Here is a 20,255-nt window from a genome sequence, read left to right as displayed (position 1 = left end):
GAAAAATTATTCAAGGTATATGACAATCAACAAGTACGTTTTTACAAGCGTTACATTGATGATATCGTTGTAGTCTGGAGGGGCACGATTGAGTCCTTTGGTGAGTGGGTCAAATCCCTGAACACATTAGGGGGACAGGTTCAACTTAAAGAAGTTTCCAGTTATGACGAAGTGGATTTCCTTGATCTAAGAATTTATAAAATAGCCAATAGATTGGGTACCACTTTATTCAAGAAGTCTACTGATAGGAATACACTGTTACACGCTTCTAGTTACCACCCCAGGTCACTCATAAAAGCCATCCCTAAGGCACAGATGCTGAGAGTCTTTCGGAATAACACATCAGAAGAAAACCGTGAGTTACAACTAAAAGAAATGTGATAACGATTCTACAGCAGAGGATACAATGGCAGCATCATAAGGGACGCAAGGTCCCAGGTGAACATGGAGACGCCAAAGAGAGACCACCAGAAGAGGATGAATTTTGTCACAGCATACACTCCTAGCACGAGAACACTAGGAGTTACTTTAAAAGAGAAATGGGATATTGTTCAGACAGACCCATCACTACCTTATCGCAACTATGGACCACCCAGAATTGGGTACAAAAGGGGAAGAAACCTAAAAGACATTTTAATGAAAACGGATCCAACTGACAGCTACAGCAAGGTCACAACAACTACCAAAAGGGGTTCCTACAAATGCCCGAGCTGTGTAACGTGCAACTCCATGCTGCAATGCAAACAGTTCAATCATCCACACAACAATACAAGTTACAGGATTAAGCACTATCTTACGTGTACCACAAAATTTGTGGTATACATGCTGAATTGCAGCTGTGGCCTATTTTATATAGGTAAAACGTCAGATGACATTAAGAAAAGGATGGCTAACCACAGGAGTGCCATCCGGACGGCAATTGAGAAGGGTAAGAGTGACCAGCCGGTGGCCAGACATTTCATGGAGAAAGGTCACTCTGTGGCGGACCTGAGATTCAAGCTCATTGATCATGTGCCCCCACTCCTGAGGGGGGGTGATAGGGACACCCGCCTCCTACAGAAGGAGGCAGAGTGGATCTTCAAACTGGACACTATACACCCCAGAGGTTTGAATATGGGGATAGACTGGCATTGCTTTTTATGATCTAATCAGTTTGTTTATGTTTTGTTATGATTTATCTGTATTTCTTTAGAGGGTTTTGTATAGCATGTATAAGTTTCTGATTCTCTGAAAGCATTTTGCTATCCACGGTGGGTTTGTGAGGTCTAGATGTAGATTTTCTCCTTGTTCTGCCAGTGTTTTAACCCTCATGAGGGGTGCATAGGGGGGACCCAGGCTTAGGTCTTGTCTGTATTTTAGACTATTAGATGTCATAAATACCAGACGCACATTTAATTATGGTCACATTTTTGAGACCTAGTTCTAGTAGCCGTGCACTATTGAACACTGCTTTGTTACTTGTATTTACCTCACCTATTGGGATGGGGCCTGCCCTAACTAGAAATTGTTTCACTTATATTTAAGGGGTGTCTGATTGTTACAGCGGTTATAAAGTTCTGGCCGCCGGCCTCAAGCATTTTCTGTGTCATAGCACCGGCTTGAGCCACACGGTGTCAGGCCTGTATATAGATACAGGACCCCTGCCTTCCCCTCCCCTATACACTACATGTTGCTCAACACATATGACTTATCCACCACTTTACAATATCGTTACTCACACTGAGGTAGGGGCTTGTCCCCTACAGCCTATCAGAGTCCTAGCCGTGTTCAATGGGGGCGGGTAGCTCCAGGCTGATACGCATGCGCATATACAGCGATATTTTTCCATTTACTCTGTAAGCGCGAGTGCGTGTGGGGCTTGACTGAAGTATATGGGATGACAAGTGAGGAATGGCTCTCTGTTCACACATCACATTAGGTATGTCAGTCTGAGCATGTAGGATTCACTTCTACAATTGGGGGACTTCTGTTGTCTGTTACTATGACTGTAAAACTGTCAGTTACGAGTATGGTGTCTGTTACCCCGTGTTCTGCTATGTTTTTGCATGGTCCTGGCCCTTCCCTCCCTAAGATGCATCATGGTGCCCACACTGTTACTATGTCACTACAATAACATCATCTAGTCCGGGATAGGGGCTTGTCCACTACAACCTATTGGGATCCTAGCTAGGGTCAAAGGGGGATGGGCTGCTCCGGGGAGATACGCATGCGCACTTCCCTTGCCATTCCGATATTGACTGTGTGAGGAGCAAGTGCGAGTGCGGTCCGGTGCCTAACAGGGTCATACGGTATTTCACTTTGCCATAAAATATCATATTACTGCTCCCATGTCACTTACATAAGGTATAGGTCGTGTTAAATTGAGCACATTGAATTCAGTTACATTATTTGAGGTATTTAGGTGTCCATCTTTAATAGCTAGTGTGATGTCAGAAAGTGATTTTTTTTTTTTAACATAAATGGGATGAATGGACCTAGGTTATGAAATACTTGTATTACAGTCTGTGGATTGCGACAATAATTGCATTTCAATATGATGAACTGCTGAGTTTCACCTGAACTCTTTTCTGTGCCTATTTAAAGATATTGTGAAATGACTGTATATGATACACTGCTACTGGCTTGTTTCTGGGATTTATGCAATATATGTACTATGTAGTGTGATTATATGTCTATTTGCTAACTAACCTGGAACTAATTAACAATGATTATTTGGGCTCTTTGATGTGATTGTTGCATTTTTTACTTTGAACTGTTTGGTTGCCATGGCAACCAGGTTTTGGCGGTTTTTGCACTAGGGGGAGGGGTTTATGTATGTTTAAATGTTTGGTTCACTTGTATGTTGTTGGTCTGATGAAGGGGAGCATTCCCCGAAACGTTACCAAATAAACTGTTTAATACTTAAGTCCAGAGAGTGCTGTTTCCTGTTTTGCTACATTTCACTCACTCTAGCACCCTGAGAGATAGAGATGATAGAGATAGAGATGATAGAGATAGAGATGATAGAGATAGAGATGATAGAGAATATTATATATAAAATAATATATATAAAATAATATATATAAAATAATATATATAAAATAATATATATAAAATAATATATATAAAATAATATATATAAAATAATATATATAAAATAATATATATAATAATAATATATATAAAATAATATATATAATAATAAATATAAAATAATATATATAATAATAATAATAATAATAATAATATATATAAAATAATATATATAATAATAATAATAATAATATATATAAAATAATATATATAATAATAATAATAATAATATATATAAAATAATATATATAATAATAATAATAATAATAATATATATAATAATAATAATAATATAAATAATAATAATAATAATATAAATAATAATAATAATAATAATAATAATAATAATAATAATAATATATATATATATATATATATATATAAATAATATATATATCCCTCAAGTTCTTGCGATTTCCAACATTACAGCTGATACATTATATATGTTGCACATGATTTTGTAAAGCCGGCCGGCGAGTTCTAACATCGGTGTATTTCACTAGGTCTAAACTGCATTTTTTAGGAATAGGGTGGAGGGTAGACGGCCTGTTTGGGCTGTTTGGAGTTATATAGTAATAAAGCTTTTGATTAACTATGTGCAGCCTGTGTCCCTTTTTGATTGACCTAGAAATGTGTTCAATCCTAACTTTTTCATTTTGTGAGATAGATATATAGATATATAGATATATATATATATATATATATATATATATATATATATATATATATATATATATATATATATATATATACACATATACACACACACACAATGCAAAAAAGGCAGCACTCAGTGGTCATTTGTAAGTAAAAATTAGCTTTTAATAATACAAAAAGTTAAAATCTTGGGAAAAACCATGACGTTTCGATGCTTAACTGGCATCTTTTTCAAATGTCCCAAAAGGTAAATCCAAAGTGGTCATACCAGCTATGTGGTGTTCCCCATGAGAGCATAAAACTACTGGCTGAATGTGTTATATTTATACAAGTCATAGCTGACATCAAGGCTGTGTTCAGCTGTGGATAATCACTTGCAAATCTGATCAGCTGGTTCCGTCCCCACCCACAAGCTTTATACTTCATTGTGCTGTTAGTTGAGCAACTGCATGGCTAATTTGCATATGTGGGAGTGATCTGCACCAGAGTAGTGTCCAATGATCTTGCGATGTTTTCAGGCGTCATCATACATGCCCACTTGTCGCTGCTGTGAGTGAAACTTCCCCAAACCAAGGGATATTGATACTATGGGTAGAACATCTGAATCAGATCAAAGGCCCTATTAGGTTCAAAATGGAATGTGATCATGAACAAATACACTTTTTGGATTTAAATATTTTTAAAGTCAGAACTAAACACATTAGGTTTGGTACATCTTTATACACTAAGAGCACTGACAGAAACTCGCTGCTGCTGGCTTCTAGCTATCACCCACGACACCAAAAGTTAGGCATTATCTCCTCTCACGCGAGTAATCAGGAATGGTGTATCTTTTATTCTTGTGTGGATGTTGAAAAGAATCTCCAACTTGCATGGAATTACAGTTAACACAATCACCGCATTTGTAGCAACCACTTTTTCGAGATTTTATCCACGTATCACCTTGATGGGAACTTTTGGGATAATTTTTTACCAGTAGGTCCCTGATACTCCTCGCCCGTCTGTAAACCACTCTTGGAGTGTTAGTTTTCCAGGATGCCAGGCTCCTGTCGGTCTCAAGTAAGTCCCATCTATTGTGAATGGAATCCCTTATGGTCTCATGTGATGGAGAGAATGTGGTAATGAAGTTTAACTTTTCTTAAAGTGAATGTAAATTTTGATGTTTAAGTGCCCGGTTTTTAAAACTTTGATTAAAAACAGGGGCACTTTAATTCATCAAAATTTACATTTCACTCCTGTTGTGACAAAAAACTTACCTTTTAATCTTCACAGCAGCTACAGCTTTCTCCGGTCTCACAAGCCATTTCTGATGTCAGAAATGATTGATAGGTCATCCTCCAATCACAGATTCCCCCCCGGGGGATTCAGTGTCTGATTCACTGCTGTGATTGGAGGAAGCCAGATACCTCATTTTAGACCCAGGAAGAGGCTTTGAAACAGGTGGAGGAAGCTGGAGCTGCTGTGAAGATTAAAAGGTAAGTTTTTTTTCACAACAGGAGTGAAATTCAAATATTGATGAATTAAAGTGCCCCTGTTTTTAATCAAAGTTTTAAAAACCGGGCACTTTAGCATCAAAATTTACATTCACTTTAAGTCATGTTTTTTCTTTCTTTATGTTTTAGGAGCGAATCTTGGTTACACATGTGGAGTTTCTGTCTCGCCATATTAATATCCTTAATGTCATATAGCCTTTCCGCCAATGTCTTACACATAGCATCCAATTGTTCACTGCAGATTTCTGGTTCGGAATTATTCCTGATTACTCGCGTGAGAGGAGATAATGCCTAACTTTTGGTGTCGTGGGTGATAGCTAGAAGCCAGCAGCAGCGAGTTTCTGTCAGTGCTCTTAGTGTATAAAGATGTACCAAACCTAATGTGTTTAGTTCTGACTTTAAAAATATTTAAATCCAAAAAGTGTATTTGTTCATGATCACATTCCATTTTGAACCTAATAGGGCCTTTGATCTGATTCAGATGTTCTACCCATAGTATCAATATCCCTTGGTTTGGGGAAGTTTCACTCACAGCAGAGACAAGTGGGCGTGTATGATGACGCCTGAAAACATCGCAAGATCATTGGACATTACTCTGGTGCAGATCACTCCCACATATGCAAATTAGCCATGCAGTTGCTCAACTAACAGCACAATGAAGTATAAAGCTTGTGGGTGGGGACGGAACCAGCTGATCAGATTTGCAAGTGATTATCCACAGCTGAACACAGCCTTGATGTCAGCTATGACTTGTATAAATATAACACATTCAACCAGTAGTTTTATGCTCTCATGGGGAACACCACATAGCTGGTGTGACCACTTTGGATTTACCTTTTGGGACATTTGAAAAAGATGCCAGTTAGGCATCGAAACGTCATGTTTTTCCCAAGATTTTAACTTTCTGTATTATTAAAAGCTAAATTTTACTTACAAATGACCAGTGAGTGCTGCCTTTTTAGCATAGTACATACTGTTTTGACATTGCACCCTGGCAGCTGCTGCTAAATATATGGTGTGCATTCCTACACAGGACTTTGATTTATATATTTTTTGGAAATTGCACCCAAGCATTTAATATATTATATTTTTTTGACTATTACTTTTTTGCATTCCTTTTATGGAATTCATAGAAGCTGTTTTCTGAAGACGCAGAGCAGTGTGAGCTCTGTTCAATGTGACAGCATTTTTCTGCTTCAGTCTCAAAACTCTCTTGAGCTGTTGTTTTTAGCAGCCTTTTTTCCTTATTTTTTCTATGGAAGCTGGTGCGATCAATTACTCCCCCCCAGGAGTTAATACACATCGGATAGATGATGATCAAGTGAACACTGACACGCTGATGTTCACTGAGGACGATGCTGCACAGATCCTGAACACCACTGACTTGCCTGAGTTGAGGGGAGATATCCCTATTGACATTTATCACAAACTTTTGAATTGAAACCAACGCAAAATTGATTACAACCTACACGCTGTTTGTCTAACTATTATAAAAACAAACTAATACCAAGGGGCTTTAGGATTGCTAATGTACCTACACTAGGAAGAACTAATCCTGAATTTTGCATAAAATGGTGATCTAATTTTACTCACCATACAGGAAGTCTCCCGTTTAGAGGATAAAATACAAGTTGAGATAGAGATAATTAAGGCTGAAAGTTATCAGGTGTTAATAGATGATAAAACTGACAATTGGATCACCAAATTAGATACACTAGTCAAGAAATATAATAGTGAATTGCTGGCTTTTACAAATAGAAAACTCTGCACAGTAGAGACAGACTACAGAGAAAAAAGGTTGTACAAATGGCTTTATGGGAGTGACGATAGACGTAGGGAACACATCCCTAGGAGACTCACACAAACAAGAGTTATCAAGAACACTGTTGACACCATAGACACCAGCAGTTGCGAAAGCTCAGGCAGTGATTCTAATTCTGGTAAAACTAAGATAGGGACCACGGTTACCACTAGATCAGCAAATAAAACTCATTTACTACTAGTCAGTCAAAAAACTTGGAAGGAGTCATATCAGACAAGGGGGGTACAAGAAGAAAAATCACTCACAAAAAACTGACAGTGTATAATTTGAGCATTAGACCCTTATCCTTTGATGAAAACAAAGTATTGAACAAGGGTTTGTCTTTTATACCCACACCTAAGCCGGATAATTTCCAGACTGAGGTTGACATTTACCGTTTCCAAAGACTGTTAAATATCAGAGAATTTTTCAAGGATCAAAATAAAACTGACTGTAATTACAGTTTTAAGAAACCATCAACTTTTGACCCACCCACTTTAAATCCCTCCATACGTAGTTTTACAAGGATGATTAGAACTTAAAAAAGAAATCTAAACCAGTTTATTCAAATATAACTAAAACAGAACAAGTGGCCCTTGATACGCTGATGCATGACCTGACAATCACCATACACCCTGCTGATAAGGGGGGTGCCATTGTGATTCAAAACTACGATGACTATAAGCTCGAGGCACTCCGCCAACTTTCCGATGCCTCGACTTATAAAAGGTTATCTTTTAACCCCACATTGTCTTATAAAAAAACGTGTTGATAAATCCATTGATTTTGGACTCCATATGGGATATCTTACCACACAAGAAAGTGACTTTCTATCCATAGACTTTCCAAAAACACCAATACTATACCTATTACCCAAAATACATAAGTCACTGACACACCCACCTGGGTGACCTATTGTGTCCGCCAGGGACTCTATATGCTCAGGATTAGCGAAGTACATTGACCATCACCTTCAACCCCTAGTTACTAATTCGAGATCATATTTACAAGATTCATCTGCGATGATACGTAAACTACAAACTTTTCATTTATTGACTGATGAGGATATCCTCGTGACCATGGATGTTGACAGACTCTATACTGTCATCCCCCACTTGGAGTTGGAGGCTGTTAGATCCATGGCCACGGGGAACCCAGACTATAGGAGTCCTCCATTAGAGTTCCTTTTGGAACTTATGGAACATTGCTTAACTAAAAATTATTTCTCTTTTGAAAGTAAGTTTTATTTGCAGATAGCAGGGACAGCCATGGGCTTGAACATGGCCCCTGTCTATGCCAATATCTTTATGCTCTGGTATGAGCATCATATTATGCAACCCTACACACATCCCAAAATCCTTATGTACACTAGATACATAGATGACTTGTTTTTGATTTGGCGTGGCAGTGAACAGGACTTGATACTATGGGAAGAACATCTGAATCAGATCAAAGGCCCTATTAGGTTCAAAATGGAATGTGATCATGAATAAATACACTTTTTGGATTTAAATATTTTTAAAGTCAGAACTGAACAACACATTAGATTTGGTACATCTTTATACACTAAGAGCACTGACAGAAACTCGCTGCTGCTGCTGGCTTCTAGCTATCACCCACGACACCAAAAGTTAGGCATTATCTCCTCTCAACTCACGCGAGTAATCAGGAATAATTCCGAACCAGAAATCTGCAGTGAACAATTGGATGCTATGTGTAAGAAATTGGAGGAAAGGCTATATGACATTAAGGATATTAATATGGCGAGACAGAAACTCCACATGTGTAACCAAGATTCGCTCCTAAAACATAAAGAAAGAAAAAACACGACTTAAGAAAAGTTAAACTTCATTACCACATTCTCTCCATCACATGAGACCATAAGGGATTCCATTCACAATAGATGGGACTTACTTGAGACCGACAGGAGCCTGGCATCCTGGAAAACTAACACTCCAAGAGTGGTTTACAGACGGGCGAGGAGTATCAGGGACCTACTGGTAAAAAATGATCCCAAAAGTTCCCATCAAGGTGATACGTGGTTAAAATCTCGAAAAAGTGGTTGCTACAAATGCGGTGATTGTGTTAACTGTAATTCCATGCAAGTTGGAGATTCTTTTCAACATCCACACAAGAATAAAAGATACACCATTCGTTACCGTCTGAATTGTAACAGCTCATATGTCATATATATCCTAATTTGCCCCTGTTCTCTGTGGGGAAAACGACCACCCCTTTCAAAGATAGAATGGCGAATCACAGATGCTCCATTAGGGAGGCACTGAAGAATGGAACATCTGATCTCCCAGTTGCCCGACACTTTGCTACACAGAAACATAGCATCTCCAGTCTACGCTGCATGATTATTGATCATCTACCTATTCCAAAAAGGGGATGAGACTGCAACAATATGTTACTTAGACTAGAGTCCAGACGGATCTACATGTTGGACACCGTCTCTCCTAAAGGATTAATCATTAAATTGGACTTTGGGCCGTTCATTGGATAAAATTGATCCACGAATGAATACAAATGCACAAAATGTTTCTATCATTGGATTATAAAATGGACACTTTTTTTAATTTGCTCATTGTTCCAGTTTCTACTATGTTTTTAACTTTTTCCATATTTTTTTTTTCTACATTTTTTCTCTTCCTTTGCTACTTGGCTAATGTGTTATTGGATGTCATTTATTCAACATCTCCACCCCCCACATGTTGCTAGATTGTGTGCTCTATCAAGCATTTTCTGCTAATCTTACATGGGAGCTTCATATTAACCAATGGGGATGTACCCGCTACAAGTGGGGCATTTGTGTTGTCTGATTTGAATAGATTGAATGTGTATTACACCCCATTGATATTTCCTGATATTCCTGCATTAGCTGTTGCTCTATGAATAAATGTGAGGGTGTACCCGCTATAGGTGGGACATTTGATCTCCTCACTACAACTTTTGAATGTGCATTACATCCCAGTACAATGTTCAGTACATCATGCGCCAAGGTGAACATGCAGTTTCTACGTTGATTGACAAAAGGTGACCCCTCACCAACCTGTGTGAAACATACGGCATTGTTGTGCCAGAAGCAGTTCACAAGTCACAGGCCAATATCCCTTTGTTTGGGGAAGTTTCACTCACAGCAGAGACAAGTGGGCGTGTATGATGACGCCTGAAAACATCGCAAGATCATTGGACACTACTCTGGCGCAGATCACTCCCACATATTCAAATTAGCCATGCAGTTGCTCAACTAACAGCGCAATGAAGTATAAAGCTTGTGGGTGGGAACGGAACCAGCTGATCAGATTTGCAAGTGATTATCCACAGCTGAACACAGCCTTGATGTCAGCTATGACTTGTATAAATATAACACATTCAGCCAGTAGTTTTATGCTCTCATGGGGAACACCACATAGCTGGTGTGACCACTTTGGATTTACCTTTTGGGACATTTGAAAAACATGCCAGTTAGGCATCGAAACGTCATGTTCTTCCCAAGATTTTAACTTTCTGTATTATTAAAAGCTAAATTTTACTTACAAATGACCAGCGAGTGATGCCTTTTTTCGCATAGTACATACTGTTGACATTGCACCCTGGCAGCTGCTACTAAATATATGGTGTGCATTCCTACACAGGACTTTGCGACACACATTATATATATTCATATTAAGAATTTCTGGGGGGAAACCAAGCGGGGATACTTGCTTAGATGTACTAATTTCCTATGCAAATATTTACATTGAGAGAGTTATTTTTTTTAATTAAAATCGCAAACCCGTGTTTTTTGGGGCCCAAAATCACAATTATCATTTTTTCCTCATATCGCCCAGCCGTAGTGTGCGATTTTCAAGCTATGGTAAGAGGGGCCAGATTGTCAAGAATGGATGTAAGGGTGGAATTATAGTGGCAGATAGATTGGTCAGGGCATGAAAAGGAGAAGTTAGAGGAAATTAGCAAGCTGTTGCTGATCTAATGACATAATGCGACTGAGGTTTGGTGTGAGGAGTAGGAGGGAGAGTTGTAGGGAGGGATGATATTTTGCAAGTGAGGAGATGGTGGTCAAATAGAGGAAGGAGTTTGTGAAGTTTGAAATAGTGCATCGATAGCTAAAGATCAGGTCAAGGGAGGGACCGAATCAGTCCATTGTGACAAACCGAAAAAAAGTGAGTTGCAGAAGTTGTTTTGCAGAGGAGGCAGTGGGATTGTCAAGAGGGATGTTGAAGTCGCCAAGAATGAGGGCAGGGGTGTCTGAGGAAAGGAAATAAGGTAGCCAGGCAACAACCAAGGGTCTAAGAGATGACTATGCTTTTCTTAAAAGGGACGCTGAACCCAATTTTTTCCTTTTGTGATTCAGATAGAGCATGCAATTTTAAGCAATTTTCTTATTTACTCCTATTTATTATCATTTTTTCTTTGTTCTCTTGCTATCTTTATTTAAAAAAGGCATCCTAACTTTTTTTTTTTATTAGTTCAGCACTCTGGACAGCACTTTTTTATTGGTGGATGAATTTATCCACCAATCAGCAAGAACAACCCAGGTTGTTCACCAAAAATGGGCCGGCATCTAAACTTACATTCTTGCATTTCAAATAAAGATACCAAGAGAATTAAGAAAATTTGATATAAGGAGTAAATTAGAAAGTTGCTTAAAATGTCATGCTCTATCTGAATCACGAAAGAAAAAAAAAATGGGTTCAGTGTCCCTTTAAATATCAAGAGAATTGTGTTAACTGGGGTGTTATATTACTAAAATTTAAAAAATCATCTTAAAAAAACAAAAACAGACAAACATTAATCGAACCATGGGATATGTGCTAACAATGTACAGATGCATACAAAAAAAAGCTAACAGCATATAGTTAGCACATCCATCATATTAATAGAACTTGTTGTGAAGCATTAAAAAGGATGGTAAATCTTAGTGTTTGTGAAACGCTAGGATTTACCATTGGAACAAATAAAGGGGACTTTCAGTCATGAAGTATAAAATACTTCATGCTGAAAGTTCCTTTGTTTGAAGTGTTCAGCGTGCTGAGCTGCTCAGGCAGCCCACGGCAGAACGCTATTTTGATGAGAGGTAACGTTCAGCACTTTACAAAGAACTAGAATCACGGTCATTTAAATTTATCAAAAGGGACATAAAACCAAAAAAAAATCCTCTCGTGTCTCAGATAAAACAAACAATTTCTAATTTACTATTATCAAAATTGTCTTAGTTTCCTTGTTATCCTTTGTTCAAAAACAGGAAAGTAAGTTCAGGAGGGTGCGCATGTCTGCAGTACTATATGGCAGCAGTTTTGTAACAATGCTATACATTTAGCAAGAGCACGCTACCTAACTAAATATCTCTTCAACAAAGAATAACAAAAAAGAATGATGCAAATTTGATAATAGAAGCTTTTTTTTTTTTAAATTGTATTCTCTTTCAGAATCATGAAAGAAAAAAAAGGAAAAAAGAAAGTTTCATATCCCTTTAAGTTACATTAAATAGGATTAGGCTTTCAGAAGATTTTTTGCAGTTACCTAGGTTGCAGAATTAGTTTATAAAAAAATACAGTTATGCTAAAAAAAAAAAAAAAATTCCTGATGGGTTTGGAAGGGCCCAAACAATGAGAAGCGCATCACACCAACTTAAAGATTAAGAGAGTATGGAACTTTTAACAACTTTACAGTATTTCTATTATTGAACTTGAGTCTGTCTTTTCGTATCTTTTGCTGACATGCAATACCTAGGTAGACAAAAGAGATGTAATGCACTATTTAGAGCAAGCTGGCGATTGGTGACTGCACATATATGCCTCGTCACTGGTTCACCCGATGTGTTCTGCCTCTGGGCATACAGACTGAGAACTAGCAGAACTTTTTTTCACTTTCTGCGATGAGATTTTATTAGTGAAATTTTTTCTGCAGGTCATTTTAAATGAAATAAAATTGTAAATTTGTCAATTACACTAAAGCACCAGATCAATTGCAATGTGTTGGCTAACTGGAGAATAAAGCAATATTTAAAGTTGTATAATCTAGTGCAGTAGTTGAAAATTGCATTGCAAATTAGCTGCAGGCAAAAAAAGTAATTGTAAAATTTCTCTTGAATTAATTTGTTTCCTTTTCTCTTAGTCTAACATAGAAATGTAGTAATAAAAAAAAGGTGCATTGCTTATACGAACATCTTACAGTCAGAGAAAAACGGCTTTGCAGACTGAAAAGCTAGGGAACGAGCTTGCGAAAATCTGAGAGCCAAACAATCAATGCACTGCTGCTTTGCAGCACTACTGCATATTTGACTGTTTTCTTCAAACAGCACTTTGTTCTGGATGCACTGTGTTAAGGAAAACTTATACAATGCAGCCAGAGAACAGCTGTGTTTAAAAAGAACAGCCTAATGTGGAGCAGTGCTGAAAAGTTCAAGTGCTGTTCTTTCTGCAGACATGCTGCATTTTCTGCGATGACATCTAAGATCACTCTATGTTCTGCCTTGGGTTTGCATGTACGTACAGTACGTATGTATGTATGGGGTACTTGTAAAGCGTGGCTAATCCCCCGTAAGGGTCTCAAGGCGCTGCTTATTTTATCGACCTCGGAAGGATGAAAGGCTGAGTGGACCTCGCTGGGGATCAAACCTGCAACCCTTGGGTTGCTATAGAGCCCATGAATACTCCATTGTACTTTAGTAGGTGGATTTAAGGCTAGGGACTGTAATCATATTTGTCACTCTTTTCACATAGTTAGTTCTTTAATAGATGCCTGATATGTCTAACAAATGCAGCATTCCCCCAGTGCTAATTAAAAGGCCATGAAACCCAAAAAAAATTCTCTTTCATGATTTAGGTAGAACATACAACTTTCCAGTTTACATCTATTGCCATATTTGCTTCCTTCTCTTGGCATCATTTGTTGAAGGAGCAAAAAAGCACTATGGGTTTCTAACACATGGGTGAGCCAATGAGAATACAGTATTTCTCTATCTACCTATATATCTATATCTACACAGGTGGCCCTCGGTTTAAGCCGGTTCAATTTGCACTGTTTCAGAATAACAACCTTTTTTTCAGTCATGTGACTGCTTTTGAAAAGTATTGAAAAGCAGTGCACTAATTAAAATAGCCACTGGGTGGAGCTGTCTGTGTTGCAGCAAAGTTAAGCAAGCTTAGCAGACTGAAATTAATCTATGTACACAGAACAGATCTTAGCTATCAAGCAGCGTTCAAAGCAAAAAGATCTAGCAGCCACTTCCCTATTATCTTCCTGTCCAGCTGCTTGAGGTGAGGGTGCCTAACTGCTTCATCAGTCCAGATTGAAATGCATAGAATAGGTGCAGACCCAATATTATCTAACATGCTAACAATGCAGAAAATGCAAGTAAAAAAAATGTTTTTTGTTCATTAAACTTAGTTTGATGATACAGACTGTGTGATTATTTAATTAGGTTTATAATGCTGTTTCGCATTTAAAGTCTTCATTTCAAAGCTTTAAAAATAATGTATTAGGTGTTACTTATGTCAATTTTGAGAGGGGCCTAGAACCTAACTCCCTCACTTCCCATTGACTTGCATTATAAACTGGGTTTCAATTTACAACCATTCCTTCTGGAACGAGATGATAGACAGACACACAGATAGACAGACAGAGATACACACACACAGCACCAATAAGTTACTAGAACCTAGGTTATTTGCCATTTCTGAACTTACCTAGATAGAACTTTCAACAAATGCTCTGTCTAAATCATGAATGTCTAATTATGACTTCACTGTTCCTTCATAGTTTGCTGTCCTTAAAATCTACTTATCCAAATAATACACAGACCAAGACTTTTTTTTGCCCCAATATAACCTGACTGGAAAGTACAATGTGCAAGCAAAATGAAATATAAAATGCATATCTTGTAAGATCTCCATATACTTTACTAGTTAAAGTTAAAAAAAAAAAAAAAGCCCAAAGTCAACATAGAGATCAGGCAATTAAAGAAGTAGGAAAGTCAAAATTAAACTTGCATGATTCAGATAGAGCATGTCATTTTAAGACACTTTTAAATTCACTTCTATTTTCAAATCTGCTTCGTTCTCTTAGTATCCCTTGTTAAAAAATGAATACACACATATCATATACTAGTGGGAACTGCTGCTAATTGGTGCCTGCACACATTTGTCTCTTGGGATTGGCTAAATATATATTTACAGCTTCCTGTCAGTAGTGCAATGCTGTCCCTTCAGCAATGGATAACAAGAAAATTTGATAATAGAATAAAATTGGAAAGCTGTTTAAAATTGTATGTTCTATCTAAAATCAAAAAAAAAAAAAAAGTTGGGGTTTACTATCCCTTTAAGAAGTTTTCAACTAGCCATAAGCCAGCTATAGAAAAAGCATGCAGCTCTCTTTGCCATAAAAAGAAAAATTATAATAATGAGATAAGTAATGAACTTGGAATTCTGTAAATACACCCACAAGATACATAGAAATCCATCCAACAATGCATGTCGAACAGACCTGGTAAGGCTAGCACTATATTCAACATGCCATTAACCTAGCACTGTAGTACAAATGTCAGCCAGTGATCATGTAAATAGATCCTGTAACATTACAAATTTTTTTAAAGGGAAAGTAAAGCCAAAATGAAACAAATTGGCTAGAGTATGAAAATTTAAACAACTGCCCAATATACTTCCATTATCAATTTTACTTAGCTATCTTCATATCCTTTGTTAAAGAGTAATCCTAGGAGCACGCACTTGTGTACAGCCACATGGCAGTATTGTTTTAACCATTGTTTATTGTAGTGTTATACAATGATTTAAAAACTGCTGCCATATGCTGCTAAATACATGGGTATACTCCTAAGCTCCTATCAGCCTATATAGGTTTATGATTCTACAAAAGAACTAGAGAACAAAGCAAATTTAAAACGTAAATTGGAAAAGTTGTTTAAAAATTACAAGCTGTAAAAATTTTACTTTCGACTTTACTGTCCCTTTAACTAAATCTAAATTTTTAAAGTAGCATATGGACACAGCTTTCATACAGACATATCTGAAAAATAGAAAAATTCTACAAAAGGAAACTATGTTTTAACATAGTATTTGACAAATAATCCAAAACTCCTAAAACTTAAATTTTTCTGGATTATGCTACATATCAATATAAAAAAATTGCTCTGACTTGATAAACAAAATTTTTTTACTGCTTCATATGTTTCATTAAAATTTGTCAACCTGTTTTACAACAGGCTGACCAAGGGTCACAGTCAGCAAAAAGCATAAGCAGTTATGTATTTACTAGAAAGCACTGCACAAACACTTGAACTTATTAATTAGCAAGTGTCATTAACTGAAAAAAAACTTTAATATTTTAAATATAGACATACATATCCTGCATTACTACAATATTTGCTGTCTAACTTGAATTTGGCATTCATATAATGACTGATAAACAGATTTAAAAAGGGCCCCAATAGTATTAAAATAAAAAAAAGGATTATTTGCTCTAATTCATTAATTGGGCATTTAAATCTGCACATTATTTGTAACACTAATAGAAAAGTTGCAATATATTATGTGATCATATATTCCATTCAAATATATAAAAAAAAAATGAATGTACTGTATAAGTATCGAAAATACTTACAGTGAAAGTATTTCCCATATCAAACTTAAAGGGACACTGAACCCAAATGTTTTCTTTTGTAATTCAGAAAGAGCATGCAATTTTAAGCAACTTTCTAATTTACTCCTATTATCAATTTTTCTTCGTTCTCTTGCTATCATTATTTGAAAAAGAAGGTATCTAAGCTTTTTTTTTTGTTTCAGTACTCTGGACAGCACTTTTTTATTGGTGGATGAATTTATCTACCAATCAGCAAGGACAACCCAGGTTGTTCACCAAAAATGGGCCGGCATCTAAACTTACATTCTTGCATTTCAAATAAAGATACCAAGAGAATGAAAAAAAATTGATAATAGGAGTACATTAGAAAGTTGCTAAAAATTGCATGCTCAATCTGAATCATGAAAGAAAATTTTTGGGTACAGTGTCCCTTTAACTTAGTGAAACTAGGAAATGCTTTTTTTTTTTTTTTTTTTTTTTTTTAATGATGCTATATGGCTTTACACACTAACAAAAATCACAGAAAAATAGTAAAGCGTCATTACTTTTTTTGGTTGTTTTATGATTTTAGATTATTAAGGTTAGTTCTCTAGCACGTTATCTTAGTACACGGGTCAAATTGATTAACAGATATAGATGAATTACTTTGTAACTCCGTGGCCCACGCTGGTCTACCCCACTTATCTAGTATTAATTATAACTTCAATATTTGAGTATTTTATGATTGGATATACAAAATTCAGTAATTTGACATCTCTGTAGGGCAGAGACTGAAATCCAATTACAAAAATTTCAGCAGCAAACAATGCAGGAGTGGTTAATTAAATCAGTCATGGAACATGCCTGATCAGATGTAGATTATCAAACAAGGATTTCAAACACATTTGAATTTTAATAATTCATATTAAAAAGAACATACGAAAAAAATTGGAATTTCAGAATAAATAGGAAATCATATGCAGATATATATTATCATAGGTTAAAATTAAAATGCTCACTGACAAATAACCATTTTTATCCTCATTATTAGTAAAGCTTTCTTCCCATTATTAAATCGTACATATAAACCTATTTGATGTTAAATAATGTTCATGTTAAAGGGATTTCTAACAATGTATCCAAAGTTTGTTTTGTAAAAGATAAAGATGTCCTTGATTTTAACAGGTGGATCAACTCCGTGGCTGACCAATTGGAAATTAAACTTTAGGGTTTGGGGGAAGATTCCAAACTGTTACGAAATATGTTGCACTTTGTTTTCAATTATTTGGTGACGAACTGGATTGCAAGAATGCTAAGAAACTAACTAAACATTTCGATTTATATATCTCGAACATGAACGGAAGAACAAAACTATAAAGTTGTATCCACGGAAATTAAAAAGGTAAATAAAATGTAGGGTCATACCATCTCCTTCGCATCGGTAACATGAGCTACTGCTATCCGAAATCTGCCCAGTAACCCCACCAGCAGTCAGTCATGATCCCGCAAGATTCCTCCTGCTGTCAAAACATAAACCAGGAAGCGAGGGAGGGAGGGAAGTGCACGCTAAGTGCAAAGACACCTCAAGCAAAGGGAAGCGCGAGGCAAACCTGTCACGCGCCCAGGTCCCCTTTCTCAAACTCTGGGGGGAAAGCGCTGAAAACTATTGAGAACATCCCTATTGCCATGGTAACATGTCAACCCTGGGGTCACGTCTTCACTAAAAAGAGTCCAACGCTTTCGTACCCATCAAATGAGAGATAATGACCTGCCCATTACACCAGGACACACTTAGAGGGAGGAGTTCAGCTGTCTATCCCCCAGCACATAAAAGATAGTGGTGCGGCCCAACAGCAGGGAGCACGAGAGCAAGAGTATTTGGGACCACAAGAAGGCGTGTCTCGTGCGCCTCCGCAAACGTGAGGCAAGGGTTAACTAACAGTTTGGCTGACAGATGGGCTAATCTAGATGTCAAAATCCCGACCGCAGGTGGAAGAATTATTTTTTATATACGTGGTTTGAAAAGCTCCTTATGGCTGAAAGGGAGCTCAGCAAACTGCAGCTTTGACAGGAGGGGGTGTGTCCTGCTGAATACACACTGAGGTGTGGGATATTGATTGCCAAAAGGAGAGCACCCCACGCTATGACAGCTCATCTATTTAACAAAGATCTTTTAACCCCTACATTTCCAAAACTTCCTCATGTTTTGCAATGCGATATAACACTCTGACAGCAAAAGAGTTAAAGATCGATCTCAACAGCAAAAATAATAATAATAATAAATAGGTTACAGTTATTTTAGTGTTGCAGGTTGCTTTGATGGGGCTCTTCTTATTTAAAAATGAAGCATCAAAAGATGTTTATATAACGATCTGCTACCACGTGTGAAATCGTAGATAAAAGGATAAAACTATTACACATAGAAGCAATATTGGTATATTTGATAGCAAATGGTACTATTTTTTTTTATTGATATTACATTTTTCACACAAAAAGCCGAATATGAAATATACAGGCTGTTTATGTTCCACACAGATGTTTCAGCGAAATACAACTAAATAATGTCTTTTTTTTACTCAATGGCTTTAAAATGCATTACAAGACTTTCTTGCAGCTGACTAAAGAAAACATTGGCAAGTAGGAAAGTGGGAGATTTTAAACAAAAGCAAGAGAACAATTCCAACCCAACACTATAAAGTACGTGAGATGACGGATCATAACATAACAGATTTCCTATTGTCAAAATCAATGCTAGAGTTAGCAACGTAAATAACGATTTATGTTTTTATAAAAAGTTAACACAAATTGTATTCACTTGCTGCATTCTACAATAAAGCGCATATGGTTGATTGCATGTTAACTCTTTAATTACCGAACCATCCGCCTCCTGTCAAGAGTAGGACCCCCTCCCCAGCAGGCAAAGTGACAGCATCTTTACTCCCCTCTCCAGTACACAGCCACTAAACAAAAGCCCCGAGCAGAAAAAGGAAACATGCACAAGTCTCTTACCTACACAGTGGATGAGCCGGTGCCGCCAAGAGTCGAGTTCCCTCCGGAATCCCTTCCTCTCCGCCGTGCACCGAGGGCTCCGGCACTGGGCAGCCATTCTGTCGGTTCCCTTTTTCCATCTGCGTCTGACGTCACATCTCGTCACTTACAACTCACTCACTAGACACATTGAGGAGGTGGGCGGAACGCACTCGGTGATTGACACACGTTCTGACGTTCCTCTGTTGGGGGTGGGCGTGGCTGAAGGAGATTGGTCTGCGTACTGAATATGGGTGTGGCTGCAAAAGATTGACGGTTCTATCTGTCAAGCTATGAAACCCTCAATCCTAATTCAGTGAGTGTAATACCCTCAACTGAAGGCCATAATATACTGCTGGGCGTCATTATCTCATGCTGGTCACTAAAACAGAGCAGTACTATACAAATGTGGCTTTCCAGTGATGAAGATCTATTAGTAGTCAGATCATACTCGTGCTGCTTCTATTTAGTTACAGTTTGCTACTTGCGGGTCACCAAATTAAAATGGAGTAGGTCCAGGGCCGTCTTTAATATTCACTGGACCCTGGGCAAAAAAATTCTTGCCCCCCCCCATGCAATTTCGCTCTCCACCCCAACATCCCAAAAAAACAACTGAATCA

General features: G+C 37.3%; 1 protein-coding gene across 2 annotated transcripts in view; it reads right to left on the bottom strand.

Moving 5' to 3' along the window:
• Positions 1-19,727, bottom strand: part of LCORL (ligand dependent nuclear receptor corepressor like) — a 675,371-nt gene extending 655,644 nt beyond the window's left edge. For both annotated transcript variants that reach the window (XM_053704102.1, XM_053704103.1), the window contains exon 1: positions 19,618-19,727. In XM_053704102.1, coding sequence (XP_053560077.1) covers positions 19,618-19,714 — 97 coding nt within the window. In that variant the 5' untranslated portion in view covers positions 19,715-19,727. The remainder of the gene's footprint in view (positions 1-19,617) is intronic.
• Between the last annotated feature and the right edge of the window lie 528 nt (positions 19,728-20,255).

This window comes from Bombina bombina, chromosome 2 (genome assembly GCF_027579735.1).
Source record: "Bombina bombina isolate aBomBom1 chromosome 2, aBomBom1.pri, whole genome shotgun sequence".
Taxonomy (NCBI): domain Eukaryota; kingdom Metazoa; phylum Chordata; class Amphibia; order Anura; family Bombinatoridae; genus Bombina; species Bombina bombina.
This window is presented reverse-complemented; position numbering and strand designations above follow the sequence as displayed.